Below are 21,309 nucleotides of genomic sequence, written 5' to 3' on the forward strand. Positions count from 1 at the left end.
GTTTGAACTTCTTGCAATCTTAGCATACAATCGTACTTTGATCAAGAGAGAGTGAAGTGACCGTTTGACAACTTTATTCTGTGTTAGATGCTTTCATAAAAAACATGTCAACACATCCTACCCTTGAGCCCTGTTCTTTCTAACCCGGACCACTCAGAAACTATATATCAGTCATTACAAAAAAGGCATGAATCCCGTTTATAAACACAGTATCAAGATTATTAACACTACTTATCGTTCTTCAAGTGCTCGACTCCTGCTCCACAATTCATTTACCACGGGCCTCCTTCCCCTCTACTCCCTCCTGCCTGCGAAATTCTTTGATTGGGTTCTCCATGCTTGAGGAAGTTTGACCCTTCAGTAATTGCCTCCTCTTCGCATTGTATGAGCCCACAGGACGACCACATTTTCTTTTAGAAGGAGATGCCTCCTCCGCTTGATGCTGGTCTTCTACTCTTGGCATCCACTTTGCCACCTCCTTGCGCACCATTCTTGCTTCCTTGGACTTAAGGAATTCCTTGTAACCCAATTTGAGCAGAAGCTCGATGAACATCCTTGTTGCCATTCACACTCCAAAGGAGGAAAGGCCTCAACGGTGGTGTAAATTCACCAAGGTGCAACCGATCACCACCGGGACAAACAAACCCTTCACCTTGTCTCGCCATGTCTATGGGATTTGCTAAACCCCAACACTAGTCATCCTTCACACAATTATGCATGAGCCAGAAAACCATATCGCTCGTCTCAAGCTCTAGACACCAAGCCATGAAGAGGGAGGCAATATCAATATTAGTCCGATACTTGTATGGGCATTCAGGTATTCGTCCCCCAACACTATCTTCACCATGTTCAGAAACGATTGGTCTACGATCTTGAAGATATGATGCAGGCGCTCCTCCAAAATCCTCCCCCAAAAAGCCACCATAAGTTTGGTGGTTGCAAGGAGAAATTTGCTTGCATATTACCACCTTCCCTTGCCTTCAAACGTACTCCTCACGCAGATTGTTAGCAACCCAACTTGGCGCCTTATCTCAAAATGTTAATCCATCAACCGTCCACATTAGTTTAAAGCACCCGCCGCCAACGTATCAACTGCCAAGCAATAAATTCGGCTTCAATGGCCATTAACTGCTTCTTCGATATATAAATACGAATTATCCGTTGTGTTGGTGTCTGTTTTATCATCTACCAAACATTAGAATAAAGTACCCAAAGATAATTTACCCTCTCTTGAAAAATCATCGCTTATGCTAAGATTGCTAGAAGATCATATGGTGATTCCAAGGTTTCTTTTGTTAGGTCTTGACGTGTGGATAAGCTCAATGGGCGTTGTGATTTGCTGGTAATACACAAAGGGACTTACGCTTGAACGAATTGTCAACAACTTTGGAACTTAGATGAATTTGTCAATTAAAGCTCCCTCTCTTTCTTTTTGGGATTTTCGGGGTTTAAGACTTTCAAAAAAAAGGCCAAAAGGGATAAGGGTCGAGAGATCTACTTTAATCCTATGAATTCTAGAGACGGTATTGATTCGGTGAGCTCGATAAACCACACTTTGTTCTGCCTTACTTAAGACAACTTACACAAAGTGGATGCAATCTTCAAGGGATGTGCTTATGATCGGAAGTTTAAGCATACACAAAATGGAAAAGCTCAGACTAACTTTGCACAGTGAATGAAAATCATCCATTCACCAAAAGTATTCAATACTTATTAGATCTTTCATTCATCTAACAGCGTGAAATAAATTCTAACTAATATGTTGAAGAAATTGAAAACCTTGCTTAATCACTCAAACAATAGGGATTACAGAGCCTTAAGAGAAATCACACATGTAATATATTATTTGAAAAATGACCTTCATGCAACAATATTTGAAAAACCTCACACTCTCCAAATGAGAGGCGGCAACCTTATATAGTAGTCTAAAAATTATGAACGATCGAGATCGAACAATGATCAAGGGCCTAGATTAAAAGATCGAAACCCTAATTAGGGTTTCCCAAAGCTCTAACAGTTAAAATGAATAGGAAGGAGACAAGTGGTGCAATTGCTATTCTCACTGAGGTGAGTGTCCAGTTTCCTTTTTTGTAGATTCGATGTACCTGGACACAAGAAGTCGCACCTCCTCTATGGTGACATGTGGCAAGCTGCCAATTTGGAAATCAACCATGTCCATGCCATCTGCACATGTGCCGAGAGTGTCTTCCCAGTCAGCTGCTTGTGCTAAGAAATTCTCATCTATGCGTATGAAGCTTGAAATTTTGGTGAGATCTTCCTTGAGAATTGGCCTTGAAACTTTGAAGTTTCCTTGAACTTTGGCCCTCAAATTCTCTGTAGGTAGATGCTTTTCTCGCACCTCATCCTGCTGCAATATCTCAGCTGCCACAAAGAAGACTTTGTCTCGAATATCTTTGATGGTCTTTTCAATCTTTGAACTCTTAGCCTCAAATTTTCTCAAAGATTTAACCCTTGTAATCAAAACACAGTACCAAGTGCTGAAATCATATAGGTCACCGGACTGGATGACTTTTTTGTCTATAAGATCTTGCTGAGAAAGTCCTCTGATTATTTTCAAATACGGAATTGTTCTACTCTAAATATCCTCAATATTCTCCCAAGCTACAGCTATGTCTTGAATTCTGCTCAATAAGGAAGATGTGGAGTTGTGTGCTGATACCAGGTTTTCAATGAGTATGTCAGCACGTTCTGAAGCATCAAAAGTCCATCCTTTAGCTTCTTTGTAAGTTGTCTTCATGTCTTCATAATCCTTCAATGATTCTTGTGGAAGAGGCACAGGTGGAGTAATTGATACCTGTTGATGATTTATGGCTTCGATCGGAGTAATCTCATCAAATCATATGTATAAGTAATGCTGATTATACCATCAACATGATTAATGATTTCTTAATATGTATATATACATATTAATATATGTAATAATAATAAGTGCTCTTATTATTATTATATATATGAATATTTATATATACATAATTTATGATTGGAATATTAAATCATTAATCATGCTGTTGATAAATCAATGAGATTAAATTCATGTTGAATCAATAAGTAATATCGATTATATTAATCTAGTGATTAAATTGAATTTATAATCACGTTGTTTATACCAAATTGAATATGAGCACCGAATTATTTATCATTTGCTAAATGATCATAAGTATCGATTATATTGATCAATATAAATCGATCATCCACATTAAACAGTTTGATATTATTAATCACTGTTTGAATCGACTAGGGTCGATCTTCATATCAAAACGATTATGTGAATCGTTACTTGCTGTTAATAATAACCAACGATATGTGAATCGTTACCTACTGTTAATAATAACAAACGATTATGTGAATCGTTATCTTGCTAACAAACGGTTATGTGAATCGGTATTTAGAGATGCATCTCGATGAAGAGACATGTCTCCATGTACGTGGAGGCATGTCTATTCATCGACATGTCTCCACATACGTAGAGGCATGTCTATCATCGACATGCCCAAACCGTGTAATATATATCATGATAGATTTCGATTCTAAAGGTAAGTACATAAATCGAAAGTGCAAGCCAATAAGACATCGATCTCCTTCATTTGCAGTCCAGCAAATACTTTGTGAATTAAGTTGTGTTCTCCTCATATATTTAGCAACCTGCACATAGAGTTCATAGTCATATAGCTTAGTTGTGAACTAAGTAATAGAAATAAATTTAAAACTACTCACATATCAAATCTGATCCAAAATTAACATGGTATCAGAGCTAGTTTGAAGAAAAGATCCGATCAGATTTGTAAAAGGAAACAACTAACCTCCATTAAAGTTTCTAGAATTCTATATTCGACAAAATGGTGAATGGAGTTAGACTTGAGGATCGTCTTGAAGGAGCTGCAAATTTTGTATCATGGAAGTTTAGAATGATGCTCGCATTAAAGGAACATGAATTGAACACTCTTGTGGAAAAGGCCTTACCCATGCCTGATGAAGAAGACAAGAAACTCCTATGGACAAGGAATAATAATAAAGCTATGAAGCTATTGGTGGATGGAGTAAAAGATCATATTGTTCCTATTATCTCAAAATTAGATACTGCCTATCTAATGTTCTCAACACTAGATAACATGTTTGAGATAAATAACACTAGCAGGGCTCTTGCTCTAAAACAACAACTCCACCACATCAAAATGAACCAAGGTGAAACTATCACTTCATATCTCATGAGGATAACTGGGCTAAGAAACCAATTATCTACAATTGGTCACACATTTGATAGCAAGGAGTTGACCATGCTGGCACTCAACGGGCTTCCTACTTCTTGGGAATCGTTTATTCAAGGGATTAGTGCACGATCTAAACTTCCCAAATTTGATCGGTTGAAAACTGATTGTATACAAGAAGAATCGAGATTGATCACTAGAGGGACTGGAATTAACTCCAAAAATGAAGAGATGCAAGCCCTAAACTCTCAATCTCACAAAAGAGGAAAGAGGAATAACTCCAAGAAGAGGAAAGGCAAGGATTCAACTAGGAAGCAGTCATTCAAAAGGAAGAGGGACCTATCTAAAGTACAATGCTTTAGATGTGATAAATATGGTCATATTGCTGTAAAGTGTCCTAACAGACCTAAGCCTCAAGCCTCAATTGCCGAAGTCAGTGAGGCCAACACAGATTCTGAGAGGCTTGTAATCTACTCAGCTCTATCCAGTCAAGTATCAACCAGCCTTAACACCTGGGTAATAGACAGTGGGGCATCCCGACATATAACACAATTCAAAGAGCACTTAGACACTATGATAGAAAATTCTGATGAGGAAGTCACAATTGGAGATGATTCAAACTACCCAGTGAAAGGGATTGGAACCACACCAATGAAGAGGAACTAGCAAACTATTGAGGCAAAGTGAGAGATAGAGTTTTTAAATTGTAAATCAAACTTCAAGTAACAATTCACACTTATAATTAATAAACTTACTTGCAATACATTTTTGATTGCAAGATTTTAAAGGGTGTGGTAATTTGTGGCCAATGAGGCACCAACAAGAGTGAGTATCCTTCTTATACTCGTTACATAGAGCAACTAATATTTTGATTCTAGAGAATTGAAAAATTTGTGGAGTTTGAAATCCAAAAGAAATCTAACACTTTGGTTTACTCTATCCTTGAATTCATCAAAACTACCTGTGCATATATGTACTTAAGCATTGAAAATTTAATTGTTGGAGGCCTAGATTGTATTAATTTTTTGCACTGTATTTGTGGTATACTCTTTGTTTCACATTAACATTTGAATTAATAGGTGATTGAAATTGAATAAATAGGTAATTGAAATTTTATTGTAATGTGCACAAGTCAAATAATTATATAGGAATCCCAAACTATATTACGTGGGGACACACTCCTCACTATAAAATGCATGTCCTTGTCCCATAGCTGTTTTAGGGACTTTGGGACATCAGGGGATGCCCCTTGGCAGTCCCTAGTTTGCAATAATTTTCTGGAACATCCTTGGGGTGACATACAAAAACGTAGAATGTTGTTGGAATGTTTGGCCATAGTTGAGGACATTTGAGATGTCTTTCAACTATCTTGGGGACATCTACGTTTCACCAATGACAAAAAAAATGTTTCTCAAAGCTTTTCAGCAGTTGGATTTTTTTTTCATGGTGGCCTCACAACTTTGTGTTTTTTTTCTTCATCACCATTTTTATTTTGTTCACTTTATTGTGCTTTGGATTTTGGAATCCCATTTAATAGATGCTTGCTCTTGTACCTTTTGCTTCGTTGCAATGGCAGCTGCTCTTTGTTGAAACGTGTTTGCAAACCCTTGAAAAGCTTCATTGGAATATATAGTGTTCATCAAAGGGCTTCAACATCTTTGTGGTTTCTTCCTTGCCCTCATTGCCTTTTTTATTTTGTTCACTGTCTTATGCTTCAGTGATTTAGATTCCTATTTTATAGATACTTGCTCTTGGACCTTTTGCTTCTTCTCCACAACAGCTGCTATTTGTTGAAGCTTTTGCAAACCCTTGAAACCCTCCATTGGAATATGTAGTGTTTATGTTGATGATTTATGGGATTGAATTGAAGTAAAGTTATGTTTACAGGGTTTTTAAAATAAAAATTAACTAATTTTTATCTTTAAGCAGCATAAGGTGTGATGGGATCAGGGCATATGTGGTGAGATATGTATGATTTTGTAAGGTAGTATTCTAAATATTAGATTGACATGTTGTGATAATTGTTTGGATGGATCACATCCATATTCAACTAGGTTTGGGTATGGGAGGACTAGGGTATTGAGATGGAGAATAACAAACTACATAAATAATTACTAGGAATAAACTACATAATTTAGAATAAAGAGTTGGGGCTAATAGATATATTGAAATTAATATGTAAGAATAATGATACTTATAATATCAAATTTGATATATAACACCTAAACTTAATTTTTTGATGTCATGTAAAGCTAAGCTTGTAAAAATTTGTGTTTCCCCATATATATGTATGTGCTGCCGTCCTTGAAAAATGGCTCATAGGCTGCTGTCCCTAGAACATGTCCTGCTGTCCCCTGCTGTCCCTATCCCCTAAATGCCATGGAACATAGATCCCAAATGTTTCATGAAACTCACTTCTAGGTTTGTGATATGTTATAGAAAAAATATAGAAAAGCTATAGTTTTGTCTCTATAATCTGCTTTAAACATATCATGTATGACAACACAAAAATCAATTTACTTATTGTTATACATTGGCCACCAATGATGATATCATCATGTAGATAGAAACATATGAACCTTACATGGCATCCAGTGTCGTGAAAGGCTTTTTTGTTGGTACCATTCACCCCTTTTATCTTGATATTGGAGTAACATGCAATCTTATTAAATTGCATTTTTTCCTATGTTTTTGTTACCTATTATTGTTCCACTATCTCTTTTCTTATTAACATGCATTTGTTTCTATTTTTTTCACCTCTATCATTTTTCTAATATTATAATTTTTATATTGGTAAACGGGATTTTATTTGGGACCTTTTGTGACCTTTTCACACATTGCCCCATTTCAAACAGGGACCCCCTCTTTCCTGCTCTTTGCATCTTGTTAGTTTAGGGTTTTGGTGGTAGGAACAGTTTTGAGCTTCTAGTGTCGGAGTCTCGAATTTTGAAGTGTGATAATGCCTAATTGCTATTGGGGTTTTTTGAGTTTTGAATAGAATCAAGTGCCTAAGATGCTAGATGTCTAGGTGATCCTAATTTTGTCTAATTGTAGACTTTTGAGTGATTGAATTTAGTGTGTCCAAGTTAGAGATATTTTTGTGCCTAAGTGTTAAAGGGTCCTTTAGGACGTATTTTCTTGCTCCTATGAGGTTATTCAAGTCAAATTTGCATTTTATCCCGATGAAATTCCTATTTTCTCGCTCAAGTTTTGATGGATTTAGCTGAGTCCCGATGCATTTTAATGAAATTTGAAGTGTCTAGGTGATTTTGAGTGGAAGAATCATTAAATTTCTGATGAAAATCTATGTTTTAGTGGGTGTAAAGGTTAGAATCCCTAATGGGAGGTGTTTTTCCCCCGCAATTCCGATGGACCTTGTTTTTCCCCCCATTCAAGTTCCCGATGGAGGGCGATTTTCCACTAGGAGGCTAAAATTTTGACTAGTGTGGGAAATTGTCGTGATGACCCACATTATCCCCTTGGGAATGTAGATGAGTTTGATGCGGATGAAATTCCTTGTCCTGATGAAGGTCGATTTTCCACTAGGACAATTTGTGATCAAATTTAATGGATTTTTATGCAGATGATTGTCCTGATGAATGGTGAATTTCCCCAAGTGTGAAGTTTGATGGAATTTTGATTTTGTTTTTATTTAGATAGGGAGCGATTTTCCCCCAAAGTGGATTTTTGGACTTAATGATGAAATTGAAGTGAATATTGGAGTCGAGATGAAAATCGATTTTCCCTCAAAGGTATTTATTGGTGAATTTGATGATTTTTTGATTGGGAATTTATCCCAAAGGAGGTCGATTTTCCTCTAATGATCAATTAAAGTGATTAATATTGAGTTTTGATCTGGATTTTTATCCATATATGGGGTGATTTTCCTCTAGGTGGCCCAATTTGGTGAATTTTGAAAGCTTTTAATGCAAGTGGGCCCAAATTTAATTGTTTTTGTATTAGACAACGGCTATTTAATTACCAAAAACAATTATTAAATGATTTACAACAATTATTAATAATAAATATTTTCTAGTCGCAAATCGATTTTCCCAAGCAACTATAAAAGTAAGTTTTTATCCCACATTGCTTGTTTGGTGAAACAACAAGGTGAAAACATGAATAAGTAAGCTTGCCTAGCATTAAAATATTATTATAAGTGCTGATTGTGACAGTCAAGTGGCAGATTGAAGACATTTTAGTGGCTGATTGAAGTTTTTCCAGCTAGGCGATTTTGATTAAGTGTCATTCTTGACACCATTTTGGGTTGGAGTTGCTTGTTTGGAGGACGATTTTGCCTAGGCATTGCCATTAGAGCAGGTTGCAGCAAGTTTAGGGGCGACTTTTCTACATTTGGCGATTTTTTGCTAGGTGGCACCATTGTAGGAGTGGGCGATATTGCTTGGGAGGTGAATTCCTCCATTTTGAGGGTGATTTCCTTATGTTTGTTGGGCGCCATTGCTGTTAGAGGGCTGCCATTGTTCTCAGACCTGCATTTTCCACCATTGCTGGGAGCTACTTTGTCTTCATTGTTGGCTGGAAACTCAGTTTTCAGACTTAACATTTCATTCGCAGCTCACTCCTACTTAGGCGATTTTGTCTAAGGATCATTTTGGGAGCATTTTGGAGGCATTTTCAGAGTTGTCGCAGGTCTGAAAACACCATTTTCAGTTTGACTTCAGATTTGGTGTTTCATTTCCAGCCTTATACATTTGGGCGATTTCATTGAGGAGGCATTTTTGAGGCATTTTGTGATCATTTTCTGAGTGTGTTATCATTTCGTAAGGTGCTGGCAAGGTCTAAAACTCCATTTTCAGACCTATCTTCAGACTGATCTATTTTTACCTGCCCTTTGTTTGTGCCCAGACTTGATCACTTGACATTGAAGAGGTAAATTTCATCAAACATGTGCATTCTACATGGCTGCAACCTCGTTGAGTGACGGTTGATTTATGAGTTTTGCAGGTTGTCTTCAGACATTTGGCAGCCATTTATTGAGTTTGGAAGGGTGTCTTGAGACATCTAAGAGTGAAAAATCAGACTTTTTACACCTTTCCAAAGCATTTCCAGATTTGGTATACTCATTTGGACTTCATTTTTCAACAATTTTCTGAGTATACAAGATGTTTTCAGACTTAAATTTTTTATATCAGACTTCATTTAAGTCTGAAAATGAGGGTTTCCTAAGGGTTTTATGAGGGGTTTTAGACCCTATTCATATCAACCTCTTTCTATTTTCAGAATTCGTTAAGAATATGGATAGAATTCTTGATTTCCATTTCTAAATTTGTCTAAATCATTAGAAATCAGAACTAGTTCAATTCTGAAAATAGTTATCAGGATAATTTTTCCAAGATTATTAACTTCTAGCTTCATACAGGTACCATGTCCGAATCCGGGATAGGATTTTGGAAGGAGCAGTTGAAGATCGTTCAAGAGGGATTCTATTCAGATTCCCAATTGTCTTCCTGATGGAAAGGAATCACATATACAAACATGAATTTCTTGAATATGGAGCGGATGCGGCATAGGATGTTCGGAACAAAGAACCAGATTCCTTCTCCTACCTATGCAAATATCATGAGGAGTGGCATATATCACGTCGCTGGGTTTCCACAATCCATACAATGTAGCGAGCTCGTTCCAAAATGCACAAGACACTATGATCCTTTCTGCAGGATGATCCAAACTTCCAAAGGGGTAACCATCGCTCACCTTGCTGAGGATGCAATTGCCAAAGTGTTCGAGATCCCTCACAGTGCAGACATGAAAGAAAGGACAAAGGATGAATATGAAGCGAAGTATAAATTGAAGGTGGATGCATGCAAATCAGTAATGAATAAAGAGTGGATGATTGAGCCAAGGCCTCATCATTCCAAGGTGCCAAAGACACTCATGGGCACAAATTTCAAAGATGAATATAGTGATTTGATATTCCTACTAAACCAAGTGATGGGGATGCCGCAGGGTGCCTTATTTGAGGGATGAATGTTTTATTTTATCCAAGATTGTACAAGAGGAACAATGATCAATTGGTCAAAGATTATCAACAACAATTTGGATTTTCAGTTGAGGAATGTGGAGAAGACTAAGTCATTCACCATGACTTCTTACCTTGTGTATATACTTGCTAGATTTGTCACATACAACGGATTGATATGCAAAGGTGAAGTCAGGAATGGACAAGGGCAATATAGAAGCTATGAATGTTATCCACAACTTGATATGCATAGAATCGAAGACTATAGGAGGGTGAATGATGCTTTCACCATTTATATTACCAAGATGTTGCAGGGCGGAATCCACAAGAGGTTGTCCAAGGCGGCAACATAATTAGTTGAACAATATGGATCGTGGAACGTATAGTTTCCCACTTTCACATACCTAAGGGTTCAGGGATTCAGATTTGAACCATACAAGCTTCCTAGGTATCCTACAGACAAAATGTTCCTACTTGAGGTGGTGAGACAAATTTTGGAATTTGATTTCATCCAGAAGGAGAAGCATAGAACAGGGATGCCTTTTCCTATTGCTATAGGGAAAACTTTGGAAGTGTGCCACAGTGCCATTGCAACTAGTACAATGATCGATGAGATTGCATTCTATTGTTTTGGAACTTATAAGAGTAGAGACAAATTTGATCCACATAAGAATGTTGAAAGGATCAGAGGAGACAGATTCATACACAAGGTTGACATTGAGGATTATTGGGCTAACTTAATGGATGAACAAGCAGTGAAGAAAAGGATGTGGTCCAGGATGTCAGTGGATTTCATGAGGAAATGTGAACTCTTTCTCATTCCTGATCAGATATTGGATGATAGTGATCATACTCATCCGCAGTATGAGAATGAAATGAAGAGGCCTATCCTATTACCTAGTTGGTCAGAGCCAGAAATGATAGATTTGAATGTGCTTATGAGGGACGTCATGGATTTCTCCAGAGAGTGGATAGACAAGCAGATGAACAAATTGATAGATATGGGCATTGTCTTCACATATGAGAAGATGAAACAAGAGGAATCCTCTCTTGAAGATGATCAAAGAACAATTAGTGATGTGAGGATTCATTCAGATGAGGAGAGTCATGCTCCAAAACGAAGGAAGAGTGTGCCTGGAGAATCCAAGACGAAAGGGAAGGAGATAGTTAGTCAAGAGAAAAAGAAGCATAAACCTAGTGCTCCTTTGTCTCCCCTTAGTTCCTCATCGATCAAGGAGATCGACATGCTGGAGTGGAGTAAGGATTTTGAACAATGTTCCAACACAATGATTTTACTAGAGAACATTCAGGAGTTGCATGCTACAACACAATCTGCCCCACCTAATGAAGATGATGAGCAACTGGGATCTCCTACTGTCCTGTTGGAGGTTAGCTTGGGTAAAAGTATTTATGATTTAACTAAGGACAAGGAGGATGATGATGATGTTATCTCGATGTTGAGGGAACTCGAGCGGGAAATGTGTCTTGATGATGGAATGAAAATGTCCACCATTCCCGATTGGTTGATGAAGAGCATGGAGAAAAGTAAGAAGATGGTAGAGGTCCAGCCTATTGATGATATTGATGACTACTTAGCCAGGATTAATAATGAGAAAGAACTTGAGAGGGATAAGATACTTTCAAATATAATTAGAGATAAAATAGGAATGCGGATTGCATAGGTGGCTGTCTCGATTGGTGACGTGACTCAAGATGATGCCACTCCTATGAATTTCTAGATCACTTCGGCTGCCCTTGGATGGACTACAAAAGAGCAGAAATTCTAGGAACTTGGTGATAAAATTCAGGTGATCAATGCAATGTTAGATAGGGAGATTGAGAAGAAAGAAATGTACAGAGAAGAGAATATCAAGCTTAGGGAGTATTTTGCGGGGAAAAGTCATGAGAATCCCACCTTTGTCTCGCCTATCACAGTTGATCGTGGATTTCATTTTGATCATGAGGCAATGAGGAGTAAACATGTGGAGTTTGGTAAATGGATTGAAGATGTGAAGAGGCAAGCAGATGATTTCCTTACTCAGTTTGTCCATGTATTTGACAGGACAATGGCACTCATATTCAGGATACAATATTTGGAGGATTTCCAGCCTATTTAGGAGAAGACCATTCCTCGCCTCAAAGTGTTGAAGAAAATTCCAATGTCCACATTGATTCGGGAAAGAGTTGTGCAAGCAAGAGATAGATACGATTTCCATGGTTGGTATTGTTCATTGGCCATGCAGAAATCCACTTATGAGCATGCACAAAAGGAATGTGCAGAGATGGAAGGACTGATTCAGGAGATACAATCGAGGATCCTTGCATCTATTGAGGAATTGTTAGGGGTAGATGCTAGTGTTGCCAGTGGTCTACACTTAGAGGAACTGAGAGATAAGATGAAGTTCATGTACTTCAACCAGTTGGATTCTTTGAAGAAGAATCAGATTGATGATTTGGTTTCCTTGCTGATCCATGTCCATAATTCACAGAAGCTTATGCCAGATTGGGAGAATACTTTGGATGCTTGTTTCGATGCGTTGGATGTGATTGATGTGCAGCAGGATGCTTTGCCCAACATTACCATGGAGGAGTTAGATTTAGTATTGGTTAGATTCCTGGAATATGCTGTGAGAGAGAGGAATACAAGTTACTACTGAATGATTAGGCGTCACTCCATTGGATCATATGTTGGTGGTTCACTTTTTGATGTAAACCCTAATTAGGGCAACTTTAGGGCTGTGTTGGCATGATCTTGGCCCTTGATTTTGAATGAATCTTGGCCATTCATTTCTTTTGAGACTATATAAATAACATCGCCTCTCATTAGTAAGAGAGATTTTTGAGAATTGTCGCTTATATGCTGCAGATTTGAATACAAGTCATTGTTCAAATTGATGGTGATTTTGTTTAAGTGTTGCATGCATATGTGGTTCTCATTGCCTCCAAGTTAGATTAGAATTTGCTTTCAAGCATTTTAGATTGAATGAAGGAATTTGTTGAATGCATTTGTGTGGAATCCATTTAGTCCATACCACTAGCCTCTCTTGTTGATTGTAAGTGTGCCTTGTGTGGTCAACTGGAATTTTTATGCGAACTTAACCTCGATTGTTATGCGTCCATTGCTATGCATTGCTTTGAATGGTATCAATGTTTGATGGTAATAATTTGAACATCTATGAAATATACCTTAGATGATTGCACTAAGCTTGTGTCAAATTGTTCGTTTTGATGATGAGACCTTGCCTAGTAGGATTCCATTGAATCATTCACCCTTTTCTTGCATTCTAGGCTTTATAATAGAATTCGTAAACCCTATTCCTTTTGTCCCTATTTTTAGAAATCTTTGTTAGATTAGATCAAGAGCTGAATTGCAAAATCTTAACTCATCGACATAACCTATTTGAATTCCAAATCCATGAAAGATTCGCAAACTGAACAATCACGTAAGTCCCGAAGTGAAAACAACATTATCACATTAAGCCATTGAGTTACCCACATGTCAAGAACTGACCGTAGAAACCTTGGAATCGTCTTAGTTGATCAGATATTCAGCATCTGAGGTGATTTTATTCAAGAGGGGGTAAAATACTTTGGTATTTTATACTTTGCTATAAAAGACTGGGCATGGGGCTCAGCTGCAATCAAAACACTACGAAAACGACAACAGTAGCTAGCCAACCAAGAAACAAAGAGTCACTATAGGAAATATGAGAAAAAATCACATAGCCAAAAAAATGAAAACCATCACCAGGGTGGGTCCTCAAGCTGCCTGCCATGAATTTTCATCCAGGTCAGTTGGTGTGCCCCACCTCAAAGCCTGTGTCTGGCCCATCAACCATGTTTTCCTCTAGATCTACCACCTGCTGATCCATACCATTCTCCATTTCTTTAGAATTGTGCTGATGTGCACACACTTTATCTCTTCCCCTTCCTCCTCCTCTCCTTTTGCCTCTGTTGGCACTCCTCTTTCATTCCATTTTGGACCCTAGGATTGAGTGAGCGATTGAGTGGAAATCAATTTGAGACTTATTTCCTTGGAGATTAGAAAGGAAGGCATAGCATTTCGAATGGTCTGTCCAAAATGCAGTTTCCCTGCTAAATCCTTGACGCTTATGCATTTTAAATCCAATTGAGAGTGGAAAGGCCCTTTAATGCCTTATTTCAAATCCAAAATTCCCATGGATAGGGGAGCCACAACAACTGCAGTGGTTGCACCCTACCTTGCCTAACCTCTTCCAACCATGGTGGCTATTGAAATGCCAGTTTTAGAAAGATCACTGATGAGCAAATTGTCTCCATCCTTCTTGACGACTATGTGCCTGGAACATAGTGTAGCATTCCATTTACATGGTATGGCCAAAATAGAAATAGAATTCAATTACTTAGGTTTAATATGGGGAAAGCATGTCAAAAAATTTAGAGTTAAAAAACAAAGTACTAGTTGCAAAAATAGAGATACTAAAAAATACTTTTTCTATTTCATGTCAAATATAGTGTCTAGAGGTAAAATTGAACATATGCCTTACAAAACTGCTAATCACAAAAAAATGTAAGATGGTTTGTGTAAAAAAACTGCTGGTCCTAAAATAGGAGGACATTTTGTCATGGAATAGGCCTACCACTTAGGGGTGGCCATATTTTTTTTTACAAAATCCATAGTAAGGCATAATATAAAAGAAAACACATTATATTTTAAAATGTAATTTGTAAAGAAGATCTATTCAAAGTAATAACTAAAATGTAAAGAAATTTTAAAATACATTTATGCTTAAAATATTGTTCAGTCTACCTTTGCTCTATATTTTTTGTCCTCTCCTATTAACTAGATTCACTGCTACTCTGCCACTGAAGGTTCTCCAATCATTTGAGAAACCCTGATATATTATAGGATATGAGCTGACCTGAAGGCCCTGTTATGAATAGGAGATCAGAGGAACACCCCTAACCTGACCCCATCGTGGAGGCATACAACCCCCAGCCAGGCTCCTACACTGCAGCGACCCTCTGTAAAATCAGTAAAAAAAGCTAGGCAAAGGAATATTAGTACCACTTTTTGAAAAACTTGGGAAGCAGCATGGCAACTGGGGTGGTTCATGATTACTCAGGATTAATTGGGAGTTTTTCAAGCATTGGAAGGTGATTACTCTAGACTTATTGAAGTCTTTGAAGACCACATAACTCTCATTTCATGCCTTATAGCTCTTTTCTAGAGTAGAAACCCTTGCTGTTAAATTTGGCTTTCTCAGGACCAAATCTTGACTACACCACCTGCAACATGTACTGTCCTTGCCTGCACTGGAAATCCCACCATGGGTCTTTGCCACTTCCCATATCAAATCAAATGGTCTTGGTCGGACCCAAAACGTTTCTGAAGCATGGCATCAATGATCTGGATAGAATGATCCCTTTCTAGAATTTTGGCCATTAAACTAGACATAACAATCAGCCACGGAAGCATTCACACTCTTGGGAACCCATTTTTCTTTCTCCAAAATAGTCTATCAATTCCATGTCTTGACTTGTCAACAATGGAAGATATAAAATGTCGCAGTTTGGCTGAGAGAGGCCTTTTTAAATGACATGTCACCTTTTTCTCCTCAAAATTTCCTCACTGCTGCCATCTTTGATTTTTCTTGCTACCATCACACCAAGCTGTTGCTAACCCTGTACTCATTGACACTCAAACAAGACAAAACATTGAAAATTTGAAATTTATTGGTTGCCTTTCCATCGTTGCCCATAATTTATAATTTGTGAGGATATAACCAAAGGAGGTTCATTGAAAGCATCACCGACTCCTTAGAGAGAAAATACAATGACAATACAAATATTAAAGGGATCTCTCGAAAAGCAGTGATTCCTGAAGACCTATGACATCTCTCACCAAGGTTCTAGTCTGCTAGATACAGTAAAAAAGATCTGTAGCTCTATCCTAGAACTAGTTAGTAAGTCTATGGTTTTGTTCACTTAACATCCAACTAGATGTTTCCCCTCTAATCATTGTATTGATGATTAACTAGGAGTTGCTTTCTACAATAATCTTCAATATATTGTGTGAACACTCTCACTTAAGTCATTCAATCAGTGCAAGGGTTTTGTTTCATTATTGGTGCCAAAGCCTACATTTACAGTCATGGTCCCTAGGAGGTTACCATTATCATTAAACACTGCACATGCCTTGCTAGGGTTGCCTGTGGTAGCTCCATCAAACCAAAACCCTCTTTGTGGCAGAGGCCATATGGCCATCCTCCTCCCATCTCAGGTTCTGGGTTTCCTCTTAATAGGAAATTGTTGTCTTATAGTAATTTTTCCTTTTCTGATCGGTAAAAGTGCAGGATGAGGGCCCTCTAATAAATTTTCAAAGTTGAACAAAAAAATGTGCTACAGACCCATAAACTGCTGAGCAAAACAAAACAGAAACAGATTGGAACTTCTACAGCAAGGATGTTGCAGAAATTTTGGAGCTGATGAAGACAAATCCACAAAGCTGCTGAGTTGCACATGGTTGACTGACAAAGATATTAAGAGGTTGCAGAAGTGACTTACAAGATGTTGACAAAGTGAAACTAAGTTGCTGCAGAAGATTTTAATAGCTGAAGGTGACTTACATATAGTTGTCAAATAGAAACCAAGTTGCTGCCGAAGATGTTAGTTGTTGCAAGTAACTTGCATGTGGCCGATGAAGAGAAAACCAAGATTCCACAGAAGATAGTATTTTATTCCCTTATAAAATTGACGGAGCATGTCCCTCTTTTTTATTCCCAATGTTCTTCATTGATTCCATTCCACTCAGAAATCTTACTGGTGATAATTTAATCTTCTATATTGTTAATTGCATAGTTTGCTAGCCTGTCTTCTAGTTTGTTATTTTCCCAAAACGTGAGCCAAATAGTATATGATTTCATCATATTCAACTTGTTCCAGACCCATCCCATGATATTTTTGTTACTCCAGTTTGTGGCTTTTTTTTTTTTTTTGACTGCATTTACGACTACCATAGAGTCGCCTTCTATGGAGTGTCAATATCCCTTTCTTTATGCAGACATGTAGTCCAAGGAGTTATCTTTGAGCTTCTGCTTGATTGTTGGTTCTTTGACTATGTTTTCTTGAGGCAGCCCGGACCATCTTCCCTTTCCAATCTCTTTTTGCGTACCATACACTGGAAATACTTGGAGTGTCATGTGATTCCATCAGAGTTCATCTTAAGCTTCCCTTTTGGTGGGGGGATCCATCTTGTGTGTTGGTGTGTCTCTTTTCTTTGGTTGGACCCATAGGAGCCCTGAATGGGGATAGGGCAAGAGGTGTGGGGAGGGGGATGGGAGTTTGGGATGCTTCCATTTTTTAACATTTCATTGTCCTGTTTGCTGAAGAGTTTGTTTTTCAGCACTTTTGGTGGATTCTAAACCATCGCCATCTCATTGATGGCTATTTCCAGTTTGAGAAGTAAAAGTTCATCTGGAAGAGATCATTATGAAAAAATTCTGTAATTATGCTCCTTCCATTTGTGCCAGATTACCATTGATGAGCTGATAACCCGTAAGAGAAAATGGATTTTAATTGAATGATGCTGTATGAGTGGCAAATCTAACAGTTACATTATTAAGATATTATTTGTCTTTTGAAGTCATCTTCTTCATGAAGATTTAGTACATGGTTGAAAATGGAGCTAAAATTTAAATTATACTACTATATATAGTTGTTCCCTTCCAAGCGTGTCTGAGGAGTTTTGCAATATAAAAATCTATGTTGATTAATAGATATGCATGGACCTTCCCTTTTCTCTCTACATTATTAGCAGAAAGCAATTCTTTGTTTCGTTTGCATTGTGGAACTGAAGTATTTTCCATTCATTGAGCATTTATAGGGATAGAGAGACAGATTTAGATGGCTATTAGTTAAAATGATAATGGTTGACTAAATATTATGTATCCATGATGTAGTGCTAGCAAATTGAAAAATGAGGTTCATCTTCTGATTGCCAAGTATCATTTTTTTGTCATAATTTTGTGTTTCATTGGCTGTATGCAGATACAGAGCAGTCACAAGTGCTTACTACAGAGGTGCTGTTGGGGCCTTGTTGGTATATGATATAACCAAACGACAGACATTTGAGCATATCCCTCGATGGCTTGAAGAGTTGAGAAACCATGCTGACAATAATATTGTTATTATGCTGGTAGGCAACAAATGTGATCTTGCCAACCTTCGTGCAGTGCAGACAGAGGATGCTAAAGAATTTGCTCAAAAGGAGGGTTTGTTCTTTTTAGAAACATCAGCATTGGAAGCAACAAATGTTGAGAGTGCATTCTTAACTGTGTTGACAGAGATTTTCAGGGTAGTCAGTAAGAAAGCCCTTATTGCAAATCAAGGTCAAGGTAATGGAAATGCATCATCTCTATCAGGGACTAAAATAGTTGTTCCAGGGCCAGAGCAGGAGACTGGTGCAAAAAAGAAAATCTGTTGTACATCAGCATAATTTTTTCAATATTCTTTTTATTAGTCTGAAACTGAGGTCATTGATTTTTTACCCACTTTTGCAAAAAGCCTGTCTAGTTTTCTGTAGTTTCAGGCAGCTTAGAGTGATTAAAAGTTGGACTCATCTTTGTGGCATTACATGTGCCACTTCCAGTTTAATGGCGCCATTTAAAAATTTTAAACAGAAGGAAACACTTCAGTCCCTATGATATTTTGGTAAATGCTACTTACAGAATGGTGAAGGTGACTATTAACTCTATTGGTATAGCTTGAAGATTTACCCATAACTTTGTTATCTTTCCCATATTTTACATTCAGTTATGGTTAGATTTTATATTTCTTGTCTTCTTCATTGGTGTTTCACAACAATGTAAATGGGATGACAACAATATGAACGCTGGTACAGTTTGTTACGTCTTTTTGTGTAGAAGGATGCTTGGTACAAATGAAATTGCCATTCTTTTCTTCACTGAATTGAGCTTTTTAAAAATTTTCAACTCTAGATACTAGTTACTGTTCTTTAAACTATTTGATGTAGTATGCTTTCTTTTTTCCAATCTGTATTGTCCACATAGTCTTGAATTATTTTACATATTTTTCAATTTTCCTCATTGGTGTTAGGGCACTCTTGTAGATTGATGTGCCACTTGCTCAACCACTACTTATTCTGCTTCATCCATGTTTTCTTCCTACGGCCTATTTCTTCCTCCACAACTATTTTGGGCCATTGATGGTTGTCCGTGTTTTGAACCATCTTTAGATAGTTTAACAATCAGGTTATCATTGTTGCTTCCAATGATAAAAAATCATGTTTCAGCCAAAAGAGTCTCATAAGGGACTGTGGCTTTCACTTTGAAATTGTTTGTGATTAGATGCTTTTGGATTCTTTTTAACTGCCTTTATGTGTGATTTGACATGCTACTCTCCCAAACTTCACAACCAAAGAGGACAATGAGTTTGACCAGCAAACCAAAAAGGATTTTCTTGGTTTTCCAATTCCAAAGTTTAGCTTTCTTGCACCTATTTTGGAGTAAGAAGCTTTCCAATCTCTTTGTATAATTTTCGCTCTGCAAGTCTCCCAACTAAGTTTGAAGTGAAAATTAATCCCAAGATTTTTGTTTCCAAAGGGCTACCTTCAAAAACAAAGTTACCATGTTTCTCTTTCTTTATTAATGAAAAAAATCATGACTTTGGTCTTGGTAGAGTTCCAAGGCCTTCAATAACCCATGGGCAGTTTTTGAAATTAGGATAAGCTCATCTACATACAAGAGTAGGCTCATCACGTAGCCTACGAACTAAACACCCCCTAATCTATTTTGCTTAACCATTATTCCAATTTGTCAATGTAAAGGCCAAACAAAGTGGGGGATAAAGGATTTCCTTGTTTCATGCCATTGGGTGTTGGTTCCCACTTTTTGATCAACTTTGACATTTGATGAACATTTTGAAAAAAACCTTCACTTCCAACACTTATAACTTTTAAACTATTAAAAATTTGAAAATGATGTAAACTAGTGATTTGTAACATCTTGTTTGTAGATTCTAAATATATTTTTTTTCAATTTTTTTTGAATAAAATTTTATTGATTTTTCCATCTCCCTCAAAAAGTAGTTTTTTACAACAAACATCATTATTTAAGAGTGATGCATCCCAAAGCGCATAACTTTTTTTTCTATAAATGATAAAAACTTAATTATTTTTGAATTTTGGTTTTTAACATCAATACCCAGGGCATGCAGTTGGTTTGATATTGATATGTTGGATATTTTTCATTTATTTAAGGTTTGAAGTCTGACTAATTATAATTTAGATATAGGTGTACGTTTGAACACATAACTTGTTCTATATATATAAAAATTCATTTTTTTTTTTTTGGTTAGAAATAAGACATCAATACCTAGTGCATAGATATTTAAAAGATTTTTTTTGAATTAGTTTACTTTTTTTTCCAATGCATTGAACAAAAAAGTTCATGTTCGGTGAGAAACCTACATTCATAAGAAATAAAATAAAAATATATTAATGAAATTAAATATAATAAAAATTATATTATTTGGAAAGCTTATAATAAGGACTAAATACTTAAAAAATAAAACTTTTAAATGAATTCATTTGACCCCCCAAAAGTTAATGTAAAATTGTTTTTTATTAACATTTGATAGATGCAAAGGAGACTCCATTGCAAGTATGATTTAGAAGTAGAGAGGTTATATCAGAGCCTTTGATCTAACTCTCTTTAATTAATTACTTCAAATGAGACCTCTTAAAGCTTAAATTATTATATTTTCTAAAAAATGTATGATTTCAGCAAAAATCAGGATGTACAAAAAAGTGGGAACCAACATTGTTAGGATAACTGGTAGAATAATTGGTGGAATAACTGGTGGACAACTGAGAAGGGGGGTGAATTAGTTGTCAACAGATTATAAAACTTTAAGCACTCAAAACCTTTTATCGGAATGTATAAGCCAATTACCGGAATAACAGATATAACAATTAAGCATAAACATAAATCATAGAATAATTATCAACCATCCATAACACAACACCAAGATTTGTACGTGGAAAACCCGGTAAGGGGAAAAACTAGGGTGGGAAGCCTAACCACAGTCAGATAATACCTCTGC

The 21,309-nt window shown here is 36.9% G+C and overlaps 1 protein-coding gene across 1 annotated transcript in view; it reads left to right on the forward strand.

Annotated features, from left to right (window-relative positions):
* LOC131064894 (ras-related protein Rab11A) overlaps positions 1–19,033 on the forward strand; it is a 28,319-nt gene extending 9,286 nt beyond the window's left edge. The window contains exon 2 of the mRNA XM_057999223.2: positions 18,235–19,033. Coding sequence (XP_057855206.1) covers positions 18,235–18,682 — 448 coding nt within the window. The 3' untranslated portion in view covers positions 18,683–19,033. The remainder of the gene's footprint in view (positions 1–18,234) is intronic.
* The last annotated feature ends 2,276 nt before the right edge of the window (positions 19,034–21,309 follow it).

This window comes from Cryptomeria japonica, chromosome 5, assembly GCF_030272615.1.
Source record: "Cryptomeria japonica chromosome 5, Sugi_1.0, whole genome shotgun sequence".
NCBI lineage: Eukaryota > Viridiplantae > Streptophyta > Pinopsida > Cupressales > Cupressaceae > Cryptomeria > Cryptomeria japonica.